Source organism: Pristis pectinata, chromosome 1, assembly GCF_009764475.1.
Source record: "Pristis pectinata isolate sPriPec2 chromosome 1, sPriPec2.1.pri, whole genome shotgun sequence".
Lineage (NCBI taxonomy): Eukaryota > Metazoa > Chordata > Chondrichthyes > Rhinopristiformes > Pristidae > Pristis > Pristis pectinata.
Window position 1 is genome coordinate 27,840,636 of NC_067405.1, and position 21,739 is coordinate 27,862,374.

Sequence of the window (21,739 nt, forward strand, 5' to 3'; positions counted from 1 at the left end):
CACCCCGGACATGCTCTCTTGTCCTCCTCCCATCGGGCAGAAGATACAAAGCCTGAAAGCACACAGCACCAGGCTCAAGGACAGCTCCTATCCCGCTGTTATAAGACTATTCAGTGGTTCTCTGGTACGATAAGATGGACTCTTGACCTCACAATCTACCTCGTCATGGTCTTGTACCATAGTTTGGCTGCACTGCACTTTTTCTGTAACTGTAACACCGTATTCTGCATTCTGTTATTGCTTTTTCCTTGTACTATCTCGATGTACTGATGAGATGAAATGATCTGTATGGATGGCTTGCAAAACAAAACCTCAGTACATGTGACAATAATAAACCAACTATAAATTATTGGGATGCTGAGTCGACAACATTTTGTGATTGGACAATTAATAAGAACATTGGAATCTCTCGTAGTTGCTGGTGAGACAAAAAAGATTACAATAGAATCTTACCCCTGGATTGTAAACCAGAACCACAGGCCTCTGCCGCTCCAATCGTTCCCTGTCTGACATAATCAGGTGCCAAAATACAGTGATGCCATTTGTGCGTCTTCCACCTGAAATTAAATAAACAAAGTGGTGATAATTCCTTCCGAATGGTCGAGGAATTTAGTCTTCATGTCAAATCAGTTTAAGATGGATTTATTTTAAGCTCATCAGTGACCTGTACAAATAAGGAAAAATACCTGACTCATTCAATGGCATTGATGAGGTCAAGTGACCACAGATTCAAGGCATGATAGGAAGGTTGGATCAGTAAGGGCTAAAAAGTCTGTAGTTAACATGCAAGTCTGTTGGTGCTATTGTTTCTGTTAGTTATAAGAATCTTTGGCTTGTGGTCGCCTGGGGAATCATCACAGATCTGAGAGGTTATCTCCTGCATGCAGTAACCAGTGCTCTAGTTTCCTCCCACATGCCAAAGAAGTCCATTTAGTAGGTTAATTGTAAAAAGTAAAAGAAAGACATTACAAGAAAACAGACAGAAGCAGTGTCCAGAGATGATTATAAACATTAATACCAGTGTCAGGCTTCAATGATAATCCAATGCCTTAAGTTTTCTTTTGCTTATCATAGCAAATTTTAATGAATTTCAATTGAATGCAAAACTTGCATTACTTGCAATGTCTACAAGGACCTGAACACTAAAAAACATATTTGATGGAGCAACACTTCTGATACGTATTGTCAGAATTCAATCAGTAAGTACTGGGACATCATAAGGATCAGTATTTACAACTACTGACAATTTACAAATGCATTAATGATGTGGATGAAGGGCCAAAGTATACTGTAGCTAAATTTGCTGAAGATACAAAGAGCCTGCAAAGGGATATAATGACTGTGCAAGACGTTGGTAGATAGAATACAATGTAAGAAACTATGGGATTCTCTACTTTGGAAGGAAGGAAGGAATTAAGAAGGCTAATGGAATGCTGGCCTTTCTTGCAAGGGGTAGGAAATCCTTGATACAAAGTTACAGATCACTGATGAGTGCCGTCCATAGTTTTGGTCTCCATATTTAAAGAAGGATATCCTTCTTGGGTCAATACTCATTGGAGTTCAGAAGGAGGAGAAATAATCTTATTGAAACATTAGGTTCTGAAGAGGGTTGACAAGGTGAAGACTGAGAGGACGTTTGCCCTAGTGGGAGTATCTGGAACTGGGCAGTACAATCTAAGAATAAATGCTCAACCCCTTAAGATGGGGAAGTATTTCTTCTCTCAAAGAGTTGTGACTCTTTGGAATTCTACAACCCAAAGAATATGTTCAAGGTGAAAATTGAAAACATTTCATCTGCAAGAGAGTCAAGGGATATGTGGAGAGAGCAGGCAAGTGGTACTGATATCCAGACTGGATCAGCAGAACTACTTCTGCTCTTGTTTCCTACATTTTTATGTTCTTAAGGTTTCTGCTACAATGAAGTAGTGGATAGAGCACACTGAAATGTCAGTAAACTTTGCCAGTATTTTGGTCAATAATCCACTTTATGGCCTGTTCTTCTGTTCTTATACTTTGACTTCAAGATCCTTTAGTCATTCTTTCAGATAATGGGAACTGCTACAGGTGAATAAAATGTGAATCCAAATTTTGTCTCCAGCTATTTTTACCTATAGACAGGACAAACAGAAAGTGTTTCACATTCCCTTTCTTCATACAGAGTATCTGGACACTCCTGTCCTCCATTGTCAGGCTTCTGGATGATAATTCTGTAGCGAGACTGTTTAGCAGTAGAAGAATTGCCTGAAAAAAAATAAGAAGTATTGGAAAAATAGTTGGATAATTTGTTACTGATGAACCTGGGAATTAAAGGAAAATAGAAATATTATGCAACAATTTTAAAACAAGACATGTTTTAGTTATACTTTCTAACCTACAACCACTCACACCCTTCCCCCTACTGTTGTACAGCCTGACCCACCTCCACACAGAGACATGCAATAAGATACTCGTATAAAACTGCTAGACAGGCAATATAAACCCTGACGTCCATCACTTCTACATAATAAGAAAAGCGTGCACTGATCCCAGGATGACGCAATTTGAGTTTGGTACTCTCCATCAGGAAGCAGGCAGTTTCCAGCTTCCCAACTGTTTCTCATTGATAGAACTCAGCATGGGGGGGAAAGGAACAGAGTCATAAATCCCAGCAGAACAATTTGTTGCCCGATGCCTTTGATATGCAGAAGTGCTATGCTACACCACTAATACATCACGAGATATTTAAATTGTTAATGTTACACGTGTGTCATAATGTGCTGCCGCTTTGTGGACACTAATGGTTGGTTTAATGTTGACACTTAAGGCTGTGTCATGAGACTGTGCATGCAATGTTGCTGCAGCTAAAGTTCCAGAGGCAGATTGCGTGAAAGGAAACTAAAAATGCTGCCTGTCATTGTAAAAGTTCTTCTGTAATAAAGAGTTACTGAGATGTGGTACCAGAAGTGCTGGTGGGTGGAATTATAATGTTTTTCCACTTTCTTGATCCTTCCCAACTGAGATAAAATATGCGCATGTAATTCATTGAGATGGTGCGCAATGGAATAAATAGAGTTACCTGAGCCTCTGGATTTCCAGGCACGTTTAAACAATATATGGAAATATTTCCATATATCTCCATATCTGAAGCAGATATGGAAATACCGTAAGATGTATCATTATCCCTGCAGAACAATACACAGCAGCTTGACTAAAGGTCCTTGTAAAGTTGTAACTAGTGAGGAACAGATCTGAAAAAAAACAGTCTGTTGAACTAAGTATTTGGAAGACTTGGTGCCAAAGTAAATTTATAAAACACTGGTTAGCTGTAACTTTATAAAACAGTGGTTAGACTGTACTTGTGCATTTATGGTTGCCACACCATAGGAAGGATGTAATAGCACCAGAGAATATACAGAGGAGTATCACCAGGATGTTGCTTGGATTGGAAGATTTTAGTTACAGGGAGACTTTGGATAGTCTGGGCTTGTTTTCCCTGGATTGAAGGAGGTTGAGGGATGACCTGAAACATGGATAGGCTAAATAATCAAAATCGTTTTCCCATGGTAGGGGTATCAAGAACAAGAGGGCATTGGTTTAAGGTGAGAGGAAAGTAGGAAGGAGGATGTTTTTAATCGCAACAGTGTGGCTGATATCTGGAATGTGCTTCTAAAGAGATGATGGATTCAGATACAATTACTTTAAGTAGTATTTAGATGGACACTTAAACAGGCAAGGCATAGAAGGGTATAATCCTAATGCAGGCCAATGGGATAAGTGTAGATGTAAGGTCCGCATGGATGTGATGGAATGAATGAGCCCTTTCTGTGCTGACTCTAAAGCCTATGGAGACTGAAATGTTATCTTGAATATTTGTTTTTTCTTCCTATTTTTCATTATAAAAGTGTAACATATGTTAAATATAATATCAGCTTGCAGATAATGAATGTCACTTTAATGGTTTTATCACGTGACTATATGTTCTCTGGGCTGCAACAGAGTGTGAAGAATGTTGCAGCATCTTGGAAAGTGGATGGCTTAAACAATTCATATAAAATATTGCAAATCTACCAACAAGTTAAAATTGATAATCTACCTGCCCATGATTACCAAAGCTTTCTGGAGATGTCTACAAGCATATGTGATAAAGGAAGCAATGGCATTCCCAGCTTCACTTGTTATTGGATCTATGTTTTGATTTTCAGAGATAATGATAATTTAGTTGCAATCACTAAATTAAATTTGCTCCTTTAATGGATACAGTTCATTGTGTGCTTTCAATCATTGTTCATGGTTAAGTTCACAAAATCCGAGGGCAATGTCACCAAGAACCCCAGAGAAACACTTGTCAACATCCTCACTACAAACAGTAAGAATTTAATTAATAGGACTATGTTACTGTGGTCATTGAAGCAAAACATTTCTTTACTCCTGTAATTGTAAAACAATCTTCTTCAGGACAGCCTCAGGAATTTACTTAGTACACTTAAATTAATTTCTGTTGATTTCTTTTTCAAGGGAGATCTGCATATTCAACCTCTCTTTTGCTCAATGCAATTCTTGAAGCCATTACAAAGTGTTCTTGAGTGTAAACTGCGATCAAAACTAAAAACAACAGAGTTTTCCTTGCATTTTCCTAGTACTGGAATTTCATTTAAAGGTTGTTATCTTTCTTTAATTCCTCACAGCTCTGTATTCTCAAAGACTTGGGTGGTGTTTTATCTTTCTTCACTCTTAATTCCTAGATTCTAATTTCTAGCAATTAAACATGCATATTACTGCTCGATTTTCCAAATGATGTTTTTTTTTACTTACTCAATCATTTCACTCAACACAATTATAGATATGGATCATAGAATGCTTTCAAATTAAAATTAATCCTCATTGTGCACTCAAACAGTGATCACCCCACTGAAAATTTCTCTCATACCCAGGGCTTCTGAGAGGAAACTCTACTTTTCTGCAATGGGAAATATGCAATCCAATTCCAAAGCAAGGTCTGGGAGGGCTGGCTAAAGAGGTTCATGGATGGGACAGAGACCTGGCAACCAATGGACAAGGCAGTCACAAGAGTCTGCAGATGCTGGAATCTGGAGCAACAAATTTGTTTGTTACAAGTGGAGGACATGAATCTTTGCCTGTGATTAAAACGATAGTGGCTGGGGTAATAATGCATTCAAGAACAATTGGGGTCTAGTCAGGAGTCACAGGCCAGAGGGTGGCTTGAAGTGGGATTAAGACAAGAGATCAAAGCTTTGTGGGGACTTTCACAAAGGTCTGACATTGCTGGAGGGACAGAGAGCAGAGAGAGATCATTCCTGATGACTGTGCAAGGAACAGGGCCAGGCAGAGGATCTTCCATAAGGACCAGTGCCTGGGATCGGGGCATTAATCAGCGATATGGTTGGGATAGGAGGGTGGGGGGCTGGTTTAGAGATCAGGGTTGGAAATCAAAGATTCCATCAGGGCCTCTAGGTCAGTGGGAGTGAACACAGAATGGAGAATAATTGTTTGTCATCAGGACATCAATGGACCTTGGAGGGGCTTAGACCATTAGACCAAGAAGTTAGATCAACTTAGAGCAGTTAGGGAGCAATTTTTCTATCTGAAGTTCTTTCAGTAATTTTATCTGAGGTGCTGACATTGTGTGCTCGCTGCAAAATATGGATTTGCAGCTTGCAGAGGTGCTAATAGTCTGGAGTGTAGTGGAATATCTGTACATTGAGCATATCCTGATTAACAGTGATAGTTGAGGAAGTAGAGCTTTAGCTGCTTTAAAGCTAGTGGTACGTATGGTGGAATATAGCATTTGCATTCTCTGCTTTTGAGTACATATATGAGACCACAAAATTTCTTACACACTGCATACAGTTCATCTTGGCTCTTGATATTGACCACCATTGCCATCTATTCACATCCTATTCACAGTGTCTCTTTCGGCCTTCCTACTCCTCAACAGACACAGGCAGATACCTCTTAATTTACAACTCCTCCATTGATGCTTCCAGCCAAAAGTGTTGGAAAAGTATGGAACCTACTCGATTGCAAGTTGTGCTACTCTTCAATGCCTCCTAAGTCAGGATGACTTCCAAAAAAGATGTCAATGCCTGCTACATCCATTATGCATCTCACCATTTGACAGGTGCAGGTCAGATAGGTGCTCGCCACTCACAATATTGGTTATAGCTAATGCGATAAACCAAGGGCAACATGATTAGCACTGGCTGCCCACAGTAATCAAATAAACTTGCAGGAAGCAGGAGACATGGTAAATTATGCATTGTGATCCCTGCTCCCTCCACCTTTTCTAGAGGTTAGCCAATGTAAGTTCCAGCTTCCAGCACCTGCAAAATAATCTACAACAATTTCAACATGGAGTCTTGTTACTGTAAGTTGAAATTCACAGTTATTGCAGATCAGTGGTGACACTTTTGAAGAGGTGTTACTTGACTGCAGTATAATCACTTCTGTGGATCTGTGTGAATCAATACATTGAACACAAGCTCTGCACCTGGAGTTTGAGTTCTCTGTTTGACCATGGTAATGAACAAACTCACCAAGAGGCAGGAGCTTCAACAGATGTTTTTTTTTTTAAGTAGTATCTCTTCCAGACTAACCATGAGAGCCTGTACAAATAGCATTGCAAACTAGAGAGCTGTTAACCGCTTTACACCATGCACACAGATAGTAACCTTAAGGCAACAAGTGCCATTTTATGATCAATACTATACATAAGACACTCTTCTTTGTGGACTGTCACCTTGTCGTGGTGGAGAAGCTAGTGTGGTCCTGAGGTCCCGAGAGCGGTGCCATCTGGAGCTATGCTCCTGGTAGGGTCACCCATGGCGGTAAGGTCGATGGTGAGGTCCCTGACAAAGAACAATCCAACCAAGACCTCAACGGTGGAACAGACGGATGAAGTTATTTCAAACTCAACAGCTGTGAAGGCTGCAACAAATCCATCAGCTCCAATCATCGTGGTTTCCATGCCATTGGAATCAGTTGGTTGATTTATGAAGTATCATGTGCTTTTTGCAGTGCAACACCAAGTACACGTTAAACAAATACATGCACAGGCATCTTCGCTCTGTGGGCTACTCCTGATCAACGTAACGAAGACCATCATCCTCGACCTCGAGGGATAGCCATGATGACGACAATACACTGCCCTCTTTCATGTAAAAGAAAAGAATTACTATTTACAAATTTATATTATATACTGCATCATAGGTCTCCTTATTCTCTGAGACCTTCTCACACTGCTGGATTGCTTGATGGCTCTCCAGCATCCACTCTGGATGCTGACTGAACATCTATTTCAAAATTCTCTCTGTTCTCTATCAGGTTCTCTCTCATTACCTCTTCTCCAGCTTCCTCATGTTCTGCTGTGACATCCTCTTCTAGCACACCTTGCATCTCATGACTTGGTTTGTCATCAATTCTTGCATTTTGGGAACAGTGTGCACCAAATGATCAACATACATCCTTCTGAGTTTCTTGTCAACCATTTACTGCTTGGTGATAAAACAAATCATTTTTCCCTCATCTTACTTAGCACCTCACCACTCACTCAAAACTGTCTTTATTTCAGTTTCAGCTGTAGTTGTTTTTTATTGGCTCCATTTCCTTTCCTCCGCTCTCCCCTAAGTTTGGCTGCACCACCTTTAGGTTTCTTCTGAGCAAACAGTTATTTGGTAGCTCAGTTAATATGCATGTCAAGAGGAAAATTACAGCTCTGCCTTGCTTGAACTTTTGTTGCCCATCAGCTGTTTCTTTAAAGTGTCCTTCACAGTCCGAATGGACTAGTTTGTTTCTCCATTCAAGGCAGCCTCACAGGGAGGTGCGGGACTTTTTTTTTGTAGTCGCTTCACATAAATTTCCTTGAATTCGCTGGAACAGAACTGCGGCACTAGTTTTTCAGGCAATCCATTGGTGGTCAAGATTGGTCCAAATTCATCAATAGTCCTTTTGTCGTACTGCAGGATCCCACTGGTTGTACTTCCATCCACTTGCAGCGGCTATTGAATAATGTGATGAAATTGTCATATCCCCATCTGGCAATAGTTAAAATAGACATTTTACACCAGCCTTGCAGGCCTGGACTGAATTAGTGTCCTCAGAAGCTGGATGTTACAATCCATGCAAGTTGAACACATGTTAACCAGGTTCTCAACATCTTGGTCTATTCTAGGCCAATAAACAAACCCACATTTCACAATCTTCTTATGCACATGCCAAGATGCTGGGAAAAAGATGTCACAAGATTTCCCTTGAAATGCTCCAGCAATAACCAACCAGTGATCCCACCTAGCACACCCTCAAATTTATCAACAATTCATGTCTTCTGCCATAGAAAGATCAGATAATGACAGTGTTACCGACCATTCCACGGAGACTGGAAATATTCATATACCTGCCTTATGTGACTCTTTTTGGTACCTCTTGCAGTCATGACTGAGAATCGTCAACAGCTTGTTATGTAAAATTATTATTCTTGAAATTCAACAAGGCTTCTTTGTTTAGGAGTCTTGAGGGAGAATCTGCAGTAGCACTCTGGTTTGAAATGTGACGTTCAGTATCATGGTCATGCTGAGGAAGTAGCACAGCTAATCTTTGTAGTCCCGACGCTACGATAGTGGGGAGGGATGACTTCGGCTCATAAACAACCAGCGAGTGTTTGTGGTCTGTTACAAGTGTTATGAGCCGTCCTAGCAAAACCTTTATGAAGACAAGCAATGCAGAAGATGAGAGGTAATGTCTTCTTTTTGGTTTGTGGACAAGTCTTTTTGTGTTTTATTGATGTGTGAGAAATGTGCACCACAGGTCACTCTTAGCCCAGTATTTATAACTAAAATGGTAAAAGCTCCTGCACTATATTTGCACGCAATGCAAGAAAGTTCCTGTTCCTTTTGTTGTAGACCAAGAATGCCAAGGCTCACCTTACACACTTATTGTGCACTGTCATACTGTCATTCTTTCCCAATTGCTTTCATCCTTCCTGTGTAACGGTGTTAATATTGTAACCTGGCATAATGCTATACCACGCAGAAAAAGGACATGAGTACTGTAACATTCTTGTCCACCAGACCGTCACTGTCAAAGGCACCTTTCACTGTTTAATATCTCTGATATGCATGAAGTTTTTTTAAAAAAAAGTCCCAATTTAATTAAAATTATTACAAATATGAACATTTTAAAATAGTTATCAATAAAATGTAGTTAAGAAGCACTGTTAATTAATTAAAAATAAAATTAACAATGAAATAAAAGAATAAACAAAAAAAACTTTGCTAATATTATAAATGAAGGTTGGATAACCAAATTAGCTCATTGCATTTTGGGATCGCCATGGAAAGCAGGAGGTCAGGATGTCTGGCAAAAGTTGGAGATGGGCTGAACAGCAGAGGACTGAAGAGTAGCACTATTCACAATGAACAATTCAGTCATAATTAAGAATTGTTTGCCAGAGAGCCAACAGAATAAATACAATATGTCTGATGTGGCTCTCTCTCAGAAAACTGCAGCCACTCACATCTTTTCTTCTATACAGACATCTGACGGAGCAAAAGAACTATCTCTGTCATGGCTATCAAGTATAATGGAAGGATAACTGTAAAAAAGGATGGAAGACATGTGGAAGCTCTGGTGTGGAAGTAGACATCAACGGAACAGATGGAGACAGGGAAACCCCTTCTCCTTCTCTACAATGCAGAAAGCAAACACTGACTCAGTGATCTCTTTATAGAACACTTTCATTCACATTACTGGGCACATTACAGCCTTCTCAACTCAATGAGGAGTTCAATTTTAAAATCGGCAATTCTAGTCTTTGTTGCTCATATTACCCGCATTCAGGTTGTTTTCTCTTACTTCCAGTAATGTCAGGTAATTATTCATCCTTGCCTGCATATTCTATTCTATAATTATCCAGTCTGCCCTACATCTCCTTTTATCTCTCCTGTACTCCACCCTATCACAGGTCCTTCTTTATGTTCTCTCTGTCCCTTGTCCCTTTCCCTGATATTTTAAAACTTCTAGCTGACTTTAGCTTTTTTCCAATTCTGATGAAAGGTTCAAGACAGCTCATCACTACCATCAGAGATAATCCAACAGTAGCTCTGGAACATTTTGCGATGAATGGGTTAGCTAATCATTATTAAAAAGGTTAGCTTAGTGTTTTTGTTTAGTTTTCTTGCCAGTGATGTCCAGATTCCAAAAAAATGAATCTTAAATAAGTTGAAATATTAATTGTTTCTCTCTTAGCTGTTGACCTGATGACTGTTCCCAGCATTTTCTGTTTTATTTCACATTTACAATATCAGTGGTATTTTGCATTCAGACACAAGTTGGACTGATTTCATTTCAAAAGAAATGTTGGAAACAAAATATAGCAGGAACATAATACTTCTCTATACCACAAGTCCAAGATTTCTGCTGTAATTATCATCTGCCATGCAAGCTTTCCACCTCTTCAAAATGAAATCTAAAACATTACTGAAGGACTTCCCTAAATGCACTCAAAAAATGGAGGTTTATCAAGGTTGGCAGTAACGTCACTTTTAGAAAAGGTGGGTGTCCTATTTAACAAAAGAAAATAGGATGGATCAAATCAGAACTGTCAGCAGCTTTTGTATGCTCCACTTGCATCACAGACTTGCCCATCTTCTGTTGTATCACATATATTTCTATTTAATAACCACTTAACACAAGTTTATGATGCATTGATGCAAGTTTTGGAAAATGCAAATGAAATAAATCAACACAAAGCTAATTTTTTGATAACATGTTGATAATATCCTATAGAACTATTGTTTCACTGGTCCAAATTGAACTGAATTTGTTTTCCATTGTCTTTGCTGCCTATACTTAACTGGTTTGGAGGTGTATCCAAACTGCCAGTTTAGAACGATTTTTAACAGATCCACCACACCAGGAAGGCATTCAGCGAGGTGCAGCAAGGCCTTAATGGAAACTGGGCCTTAGGTAATGTAGCACTGAGGCCCTGCTCTTGGGATTTCCTGACAGATTTTGACATCAAAGCTTGGGAGAATTCTTGCCTCCAGTCACAGCTTTCTAATTATTTTCAAAATATCTCTGACATTCAGAGGTATTAAAGTACTATTAAGATTGGTATAAATATTTTTAATTAAAATGCTGAAAAAATAATCTCAATATTTTAATTTCTAAATGCTAGTGTTTAAAGTAAAATTATATTAAAATAGATATTTATTTATATATTTATTTATTTTTATGATTTATCTACATATAAAATCAGAATTACCAGTGTAATATATTATATTAAGGAATCTCAACACAATCAGGCTCTGTCATTGGACTAATCAGAGGGTAAGAACTAGGAAGGGGAGTATCTTGTTCTCCACTTCCGTGCCTAATGCAGGATTCAACCACATCATGACTGACCTCTCAACTCAGCACTACTTTCCTGCACTAACCCCATGGCCCTTGATTCCCATAATATTTTAAAACCTATCAAGATCTGTCTTTGCTGCATGCCCTCTATCACAAATATATTCTTCCGTCAGTAGGGAGACTAGGCCTTTTCACAATATTCTTGGTGTGGCCTCAGCAGGGCTCTAAATAATTGAAGCAAAGCGTCAGGGTAAGGAGTTGTTGGAATCTGTGGTTAAGGAAGTGGTAACAGGATGTCATGTGGATTTGCAAGAACCTGGTACCTCCTTACCTGGGAGCAGCTGATTGGTGCAGTTCCTTTTAAAACCACTAGACACAGTCACCACAACTCATCCCATTATACTTTATTTATCATTCAGCTTCTCTAGAATGCAATTTGAGTATGCACGTGTTCTGGGAGGAGACACTTACAAGTTTGTTCTTCAATGACGGATTAAGCTGATTGAATACTCTTCACCATTGAAGAACATAGAACAGTACAGCACAGGAACCGGCGCTTCGACTCATGGTGTCTGTGCCAACCATGATGCCAATCCAAATTAATCCCATCTACCGGCACATGGTTTATATCCCACAGTTCCTGGCTGATCATGTGCCTATCTGAAAGCCAATAAAACACCACTTTTGTATCTGCTTCGACCACCACCCCTGATGGCATATTCTAGGCACCTACCACTCTCCATGTAAAAACATCTCCTTTAAATGTTCCCCCTCTCAATTTAAAACTATCTTCTCTAGAAAAGAGATTATGATTATCTACCCTATCTGTACCTCTCATGATTTTATAAACTTCTACCAGGTCTTCCCTCAGCCTCCAACGCTCCAGAGAAAACAAGCCAAGTTTGCCCAACCTTTCTTTATAGCTCATACCCTCTGATCCAGGCAGTGTCCTGGTAAACCTCATCTGCACACTCTCCAAAGCCACCACATCTTTCCTGTAATGGAATGACCAGAACCACACATAATATTCCAAGTGCAGCCTAAACAAACTGATTAAGTATTCTTCACCACTAAGGATAATTTCTCAAAAGAATTACCTTGCTGACATGTGGTGGGGCAAGATGTCCATTCACTGAAAGGGGTGACAATGCAATCCTTTTTACATGGCAAAAGGCATGGCTGAAAAGTTTCAGGCCAGGAATTTTCAGGACACCTGGAAATGTTGGGAAAGAGGAGGAATTAAGAATTATTGTTCCAAAGATCAGACATAAAAGATGCAACAATTATTTCAAACTTATTGAAGATTGATTTACAACCTCACCCTATCATTGCAATTTTTGGACTACCAAGGATAGAGTTTGGCCATTTATCTCCGTGTGATTGCTTTTGTTACATTAACGGCCAAACAATCCATTTTGCTTAAATGGAAGGATCCAATACCTCCTACTACTTTTCAATGGTTTTCTCAAACTATATCATGTTTAAACTTGGAAAAAATTAGGAGTGCTACTGTTGATCCTTCACTTAAATTTGAAGATATTTGGAGTCCATTTATTCAATATTTTCTCATGATGTAGATCCCCTTTCAATAACTTTCCAACTTGGAGGAACGGACTTGATGACATAATATTGTTTTGTTTCTACTGAGAAAGTTTAGCCCAGTTTTTTTTCCCCCTTTTTTTTGTTTGTTTTTCTTTTGAAAAGTTTTTTTTGTTTAGTTTATATTGTTTATAATTTTTTTTTATTGTTTTGGGTTTTTTTTTAAATTTATATAATAAATCTTTCTCTTTCCTTTCTTTTATATTGTATTCATTTATTAAGAGATCGTTGGATCTACAGATTTTTTTTATATTTTATTGTTCTTTATGATTATATATGCTATGATTGTTATCCTGATCTCTTTGTATTGCATGTATAAATATTGATGCTATATATCAATCTGTATTAATTTGAAAACTAATAAAAAGATTGAAAAAGAAAGAAAAGGAAAGATACAGCAAACTTCAAAAAAATAATGTTAAAGGATAATTTATTTCAAATATGAGAATAACAAGCAGGGGTAGGCCACACTGACCCTTGAGCCTGCTACATCATTGAATAATATCAGGATGATCCTGTGATTCATCCACTTTCCTGGCTAATCCCATATTCCTTGATTCTCTTAGTATTCAAAAATATATTAATCTCATCCTTAAATAATTGCATCAAATAAGCATCCACAATCCCATGCTAGAGAGTTTCAGGGAGTTACAAGTCTCTGCAAAGGATCTTCATCTTAGCCTTAAGTATCCAATCCCTTACTCTCAGTCCATGTTCCTGGTTTTTGACCTTCTGACTATGAAAAGTTATATTAGGCTCCTGAACTATGAGTTATACAAGTTTTCAGAATGCACTTTATGTAATTTGCTATGTGCTAATACAAGTTATCACTGCACGTCAATCACGTAACATCTAAGGCACATGCTCAGTGAAGGCATTTAAATGCATTTTTAGACAATTGTCCAATTTAAGTTCCAGTTATGAATGACAAACAATTTTCTAAATCACAATGCTCCTATGTTGTGTTACTGTTTAAAAAAGACTTTGCAGTTTATTAAGTTAACCAATATTGCCCTGGAGAAAGAAACATATTATGCTTTTGCTTCAAGCTGGGGACAAGAACTGGGCAAACAAAGTCTTTCCAACACTGAGTCATTGACTTTAACTATGTCCACACCAATACCAGTAATGCCCCCATTGCTTCTTATAGAATACTTTGCTGAGAATGAAAAATTAACTAGAGTATCATCACTAACCAAGCACAAACATTAAACTGCATTATATTTCCCTCATTGGGATCGTGGTTGATGCTAGATCAACAGACCGGCAAATTGAACTGATCTTCACTAACACACAGTGACACAACAACTCAGTGTATTGAAAAGGAAAAAAAAACTGCAGGTGCTGGAAGTGAAATAAAAGAACAAACTTCTGGAAATAATCCTCAGGTTAGTTACCATCTGTGGAGAGAAAAAGATTCATGTCAATGACCTTTCATCAGAACTGGGGCAGATAAGGAGGGCTAGAGACAGCAAAGGGAATATCTGTGACGAGTGGAGACCAAGAGAGGCTGAATAGAACAAGCGGTAGAATTGCCAGTGAAGAGGGGGTGATGAAGGTTAGTTAATCAGAGCTGATATGATAGGAAGAAGTATAACTAGAAGAGTACGTTTCATTAAAACAATATAAGAAATGAAATTTAATATGGTTATAGAACACTCCTTGGAAGCTAGCTTCCCACATCAGTTCTCAACATGATATTTGAAGCAATAGTCATTTTGTTCCAATCTGAAATTAAACACTTAAATGTTCTAATAGACATTAATTTGCATGGTGGTCCTTTTTATTTAGATATTCAGCTATTGTCCTCATTCATAAATTGACTTAAATACCCTTTGTTCATTTATTAACATCAATTATTTTTAATAAGGATAATTAAATAGCAAGACTTGACAACATTTGACTGCATTTATAAGCTAAAATGTGGTTCTTTGCAGAAGGGAATGACAAAAATTTGAAAGCCGAACTTCAGTATCTCATTAACATTGTACAATGTAATTATTGTTCTTGAGGTTTGAACTTGGAAGACTCATCAGCATGATTAAAAGATTGGCCATGATGTTTTAATGTGCTGTCCATTAGCGCTACTTAGTTTTTTATTTTCCTTTTATTGCTCTTTGCTTCTCCTCTTTATACATTAAAAAAGCTTCTGTTTGTGTCACAGATATAAAAGTTTTATGGATTAAACTTAATTATTTATTTTTCATGGAAAGAAATTTAATCTGGTAAACACAACCAATGTTTTTTTCATTCAGAAATTATTTATTAGTATGCTTAAAATGTGTCCTTAAAAAGCATTGTCAACGTTTATACTGGATAAAGCTATACTCAGTTTCTAAACAGAATATATCAAGGTAGTACACAGTGAAGGATTCATCTAGATGTTTTAAGTACAGATCTAACAGGATAATCATTTTTTTGGAAGGGGTATTTTTATATTAGATAAACACCAAAATAAAGCACTTAACCTATCAGTCTCCTGTTTAGATTCTCCATTTTATATAAGATATCTTTATTAGTCACATGTACATCAAAACACACAGTGAAATGCATCTTTTGCATAGAGTGTTCTGGGGGCAGCCCGCAAGTGTCACCACGCTTCCTGCGCCAACATAGCATGCCCGTAACTTCCTATCCCATACGTCTTTGGAATGTGGAAGGACACCGGAACATCCAGAGGAGATCCACGCAGTCATGGGGAGAACATACAAACTCCTTACAGACAGTGGTCGGAATTGAACCTGGGTCGCTGGCATTGTAATAGCGTTACGCTAACCGCTACACTACCGTGCCATGTTTAGATACAGTAAATGATCTGAATGAATCTTCCTCGTACTTCATTCATTAGTTTGATTCTTTTATAAATGGCGAACTTTTCTGCTTTTGACAACTTTAAGACAGGATTCTTCTGTCAGTAAAGCCATTAGAACTTCAAAGCAACATTCTTTTGTCGGTAAATTTAATGAATTAATAACATGGGGAATATCATTGACCGAAATGGAGTTTTGCCAATTCAGTTAGATAAGCCTTTGTGACAGTATAAAACCTTTTTAAGGAGAACTTGGATGGTAGTGCTGACCAATAGATAAAAAAAGCAAGAGTGCTGCTATAAAGCACCATGCGTGACATTTTTATAAGAAAACTGTCACAGGAATGGTGCATTTGAGTATCTATAGTGAACAGCAATTGAGTAGGAAGAAAGATAGCAGAAAATGAAGAACAGTGAAACAAAGAATGCAGCTATAAATGGGAATGCATTTATTTGAGGGAGCAATTACCAGAGATGAAGAAAAGAAGTGAAAGCCACAGGGAAAGAATGAACAAAACTGAGAGCATTTGATCAGATTTCACTTCACTTTTCTTTTGTTTGACATTTTTGAAATAATCACAATGTTTTGCTTTTATTCTCCCATATGGTATACCCTTCTCTAATCAGCGAGGGTGGGGGTGGGGTGCGGCGCAACAAATAATAATATGGGGAATATCATATTATCTGCCGTTCTTTTCAGGGAATAAAGAACAAAGGTTGTTTCACTTTTCTGATCATCTCATCTCTTGCAATAAAATCATCTTCACTCTTCAAGTAAATCATCTCAGCTGAGATCGGGAAATTTATGAACACGAGCTGTAAACTTCCAAAAATAAACCTTGTGTTCACATATTACACTATGATGCTTCTATTCATTTTCAAAACAAAATCGGCCTGTTTGACAATAACTAATTCAGCAGGGAAGAGGCTTGTAGTCAATCGGCCAGGACATTTTTTGGGTCAGGTTGGCAGCACCTGAAATGAGCACATCTGATTTTAATATTGTTTTGAGGCTCCTGAACCCATTTCAGACCTGAGCTTGCAAGTCCATTAAGACTTGTCAAAGCTTGTGATATGCATCTTCTGATTGGTATTTCTTCACCCTTAATACCAGTGTTATTAAACAGTACTCCAGACCCTCTTGAAAAAAAAACAGCCATAAAACCAGGTTAAAGTTCCTCCTTTGCTGAGCTGGACGGAATAGTTAAAATCTCTTGGGCCAGGAACCTTGTTCCAAGAAACAACTCAGTTTGGTCCTCAGACCTCTCTGATCTGTTATGCTCTGAGATGCCAACAGCATGGATTGGGCAGAGTGTAAAGAAGCTCAATTATCACACAAGATCTAGCTGGAAAGGAAGTGTCTAACTAAGGTCTTGACTTATTGACGACAGGAGCGAGTAAGAAAATGCTATGAAAACACTTACGTGGAGGCAAAGCAATCATTAAAGCAGTACACTCAATATCTTCCCACATATTATTGTATTACATGGAGTGAATTTTATCAGTAGATAAAGACAAGCAATAATAACTTAGTTTATTTTTGTTAATCCATCACTCTGAAAAGGAAGTAATACCTTTTTGGAGGAACATGTCCAAATTTATTCCTTATGCAGTGGACCTGTCGAATCTGGACGCCCACAGAACAGGTAGCTTCACCATTCCAACTGACTGTCGCATTGAGGGCTGTCACTAATGTGTCTTCAGTGCAAGGACCCCAGGGTGACACATTCCAGTAAAACACTGTGCAGCCATGATCATTGCAAGATCGCCATTCTTGCAAAGCTTGGCTAGAAGGGCATGGCTTTCCACCTAGAATATAAAGGAACTTATGATAAGTAATTTATGATGACATTTTAGAGGCTATCATTCAGTCTTTTATCCGCAAGAAAGTCTGTCCATCAAAGCTAGGGGAATGTTATATTTAGGAATGTAAAAAAATCAATTATGCTGCATAATAAGTATTAAATTATTTTGTAAACCAGTTAAGTAAACATTTTGAGCATAAAATTTATATTTATTATACCTGTATTATTGATGATCTAGCAGAAAATATTAACTACCAATATATTTAATTGGGAGTGTTTTTCTGCTTCCTTTTATCCATATCTACTTAAAGAATATGCAAGACCAACTTTCAGAAATTATGTGAATAACAACAACAACCCATACGCATTTTAAAATTTTGCATTTAAATCTTGTGTCAGCAAGTTGCAGATAAAAATTAAAATGGACATTAAACAGTTACAAATATTTTAAATAATGCAAAAAATTACAGATATGTAATCAAATAAACTATAAAGTGATGGGTATATATTTAAAATGACTAACAACATACATGCTGGTATATTTAAATACCTACTAACAAATTATATGTGCAATCAAATTACAAATGTTGTAATTTCTTTTAAACAGCCTAATAAGCTGTGACTGCATAGGATGGTAAATTCTTAACCAAAGCCTATTAACGAAGTTATACACATGTGGTTCAATGGCTCATTAACAGAATACAAGTGTTTGTTTAGCACCCTAATAACCATTATGTGGTTTAATAATCCATTAATAGGTTGGAGGCTTTCTTAAAATCCCACAGGCTTCGCACGTCCCAAGATTCTTTAAAAAAGACGTCAGTGCTGTTCTCAACCTCAACTGCTAGTAATTCACGCTGGTGGAAATATGTACAATTCAAAACACATGAAAACGTAATTGATTATCTTACACAAGCAATACTGCTACTAATGCAGAAATTACACTTGACCTTACACCGGCAGAGGTACTCAGCACAATGCAAAAGCAAAATACAATGGGTAATGGAAATCTGTAATATTTAGTAGGTCAGGCAGCATCAGTAGAGAGACAAATTCAGTTAATGACCTTTTAACAGAACGTGCAAATAAATATTAGTGTTCAGAAAAAAGGTAATTGATCTGACCTGAAAAGTTAATTTAATTTGTCACTGCATTTTCTATACACAGCACAATTCTGAGCTACACTGTGAAATGTGACAGCCACCTCTTTCTCTGAATGCCTCCAATAGGAAAGGAATAATGCACAAGTTAACAAGGTTGGTGTATAGGGACTTTTGAGCAGAGGAGAAATTTTCTGATGAATTCAACATTACATACCCAGCTTCTAAAATTCTGAAATATAAATAGAACATGTCGGAAATATTGAGCAATTTAGGCACCATCTAGGGAAAAGAAAATGTGCTAATGTTTTGGATCAAAGACCTTTCATCAGAACTAGGAAACAGAGAAAACAGGTTAGTTTTAGCTTGCAGAGGCAGTGGGGGAGGGAATGAATAGGACAAAGGGAATGCCTGTGTTAGGACGTGGTCAGAGATGCCATGCGGATAAGCTGTAGGTGAAGTTATCTGGCTGATAGACCAGATATAATTAGGGTAGTTGGAGAGAGAGAGAAATGTGAGAAGTTGGAGGGAGAAAACACAAGCAAAGAAAGATAAAAGCTGTGAAATGCAGAGTTGTTGGGAATGCTGCAGGTTTGGCCACATTAGTGGAGAGAGATAAACTGAGCTGATATGATAGATGTATGACCTACAGCAGGACTGGCTGGGTCTCGAGAAAGTGAGTTACATGAACTTGTAAAATTCAATATTGAGACCGGATGACTGTAACCTGCCCTGGTAGAAGCTGAAGTGCTGCTCCTCAAGCTTATATTGAGCTTCGTGAAAACATTGCAGGAAGCCACAACAGTGATATCAGTGTTGGAGTAGGATGGTGAATTAAAGTGCCAGGTAACAAGGCTGCCCAGGGTTGCACTGCAGACTTTAAAAAAAACCTGATGAACTATAGAGTGTCCAAACTGCAGCTCTAATTTAAAGAGCTTGTTTAACAGTGGCATAAGAAGTTGTTAATAAAGAAATAAGAACAGTTCCAGATGTTTGCATTGTACTGGAGCTTTATTTTGGAGGCCTCTTCAGCATTGCTTCACATTCATGATGAGTAGCTGGAATGGAAATTGCACAACCTGGGAGCAGGTAATGTGACCAACCTTTCAGTTAATTTCATGCATGTTATTGGAGAGGCAGAAAGAAAAATGATCCAGATCTAGCCAATTACCCCCACTCTGAATCACACTTGCACTTATCTAATCTGGACACAGAAGGCCAATCTCATGGCCGAAAGCTTTCCATTGTCTGACGATGTTGTCTAAATGGTTACAGGGTTTCTGGTGGTGCAGTGAGGAAACCCCATTCCTAAACCACACCCCTCAGCTTTTGACAGCTTGTAAAATCTTTGATAGCTTTTAAACCCCTGAAGTTCAAACATATTTAAAACCTATTAAGATGGTTTACTGCTTTAACCAAATTTAAATTACCTAAAACATGCAAATAATTAAAACCAATAAAGAAAGACAAAATAATTTTGAAAAGTAGTAACAGTTTGTGACTTTTTCGCTTTACCTTTCAATCCTATGTCCTCTAAAGCCCAGTGAAATCAGTAAGATCTCAGAACCAGTACCAGGACAGACCCAGCATAAGATTGGAGAGGTGGGTCTCCAGCATCAAGCTCAGAAGTCTGCACCTTACTGTCAATTAAATAGCCAAACATCTGTATGTGTGTTTGGAACTGCTGGCAACAACTAAAAAAGATCCAGTCAAACAACTTATATTTATTTGGCTTTTCTTTACAGTAATCATCTATACAAGGTTAACTGTTAATAACAGATCCTGTTCTGCATTATGGCCTGTTATGGCTAGGATACTCTAGTATCAGTAGTAGCACATGGCCTCTCTCAGTGCAAGTGACCTGATACATTCCAAAGGGGTTATGACTCCCTGAAAGGACCTGTTCCAAGGTTCAGTGACTGTCAAAGCTGTCCCCAAAACTGAATGTTAATGAATGTCTTTGACAAATACTCAAAACTGCCTCGGAGCTTTTCAAAAATTAAAAAAAATTAAAACAATTTTTTCAAAATGAAAAATACTCACACAAACCTAAGAACAATTAAGTAAGTTCAGCCAACCTGGCTTAAAACAAATTATAAGATCTACTTACTATTCTCCTAGCAGTAGATTTTTCCCATTTATGTCATCATAGAATCATAAAGCACGGAAATGGACCCTTCAGCCCAACTGGTCCATGCCAACCAAGATTATCACCTCACCATTTGCCCATGTTTGGCCCATATCCAGCTAAACCCTTCCTGTCCATGTACCTGTTCAAGTACCTTTAAATGCTGTTAACGTACCTGCCTCAACTACATTCTCTGGCAGCTCATTCTGTAAACAGACCACTCTCTGGGTGAAAAGTTGCCCCTCAGGTTCTGAGTAATTCTCTATCCTCTCACCTTAAACCTATGCCCTCTAGTTCTTCATTCCCCAACTCTGGGAAAAAGACTTGTACGCATTGACCCTATCTATGCCCCTAATGTTTTTATACACCTCTATAAGATCACCCCTCATTCTCCTACACTCCAAAAAGAAGAAAGTCCCAACCTGCACAACCTCTCTCCATAAGTCAGTCGCTCAAGTCCTGGCAACATTTTTGCAAGTCTCCTCTGCACTCTTTCCAGCTTAATGGCATCTTTCTACAGCAGGGTGACCAAAACTGAACACAATATTCCAAATATGGCCTCACCAATGTCTTGTACAACTGCAGCATTACATCCCAACTTCTATACTCAATGCCCTGACTGATGGAGGCCATTAGGATTCCTATACTTGCACCAGGTTTAATCTGGTACAGTCTTGGTGGGCAGATATCTTAATCTGACAACTGGGAAATCTACAGATGTTCTTCCTGCCTGATTGGACACTAAAGTCAGCCAGCTGACAGCATAGGAACAGGGACCACTGTGGACGGCATAGTGAATGAGGCCACTGCCTGCTTAACCCTGCGGAAATGCTGGATTTTGGACTTGTGGAGAAACCCAACCAAGTCCAACAAACAGGCTGTCATCTGGATGGAAGATCTGCCTCATGATGTTTCATTAAGGAGGTTTCTTAATGGAAGAGAAAGACACAAC

At 38.2% G+C, this 21,739-nt stretch overlaps 1 protein-coding gene across 1 annotated transcript in view; it reads right to left on the minus strand.

Annotated features, from left to right (window-relative positions):
* The window catches only part of thsd7ba (thrombospondin, type I, domain containing 7Ba), a 448,905-nt gene that overhangs the window by 277,209 nt on the left and 149,957 nt on the right, over positions 1 to 21,739 (minus strand). The window contains exons 7-10 of the mRNA XM_052026976.1: positions 17,329 to 17,563; positions 12,444 to 12,559; positions 2,109 to 2,241; positions 454 to 557 (exon numbers count right to left, since the gene is read on the minus strand). Of these exons, the coding sequence (XP_051882936.1) occupies positions 454 to 557; positions 2,109 to 2,241; positions 12,444 to 12,559; positions 17,329 to 17,563 (588 nt within the window). The remainder of the gene's footprint in view (positions 1 to 453; positions 558 to 2,108; positions 2,242 to 12,443; positions 12,560 to 17,328; positions 17,564 to 21,739) is intronic.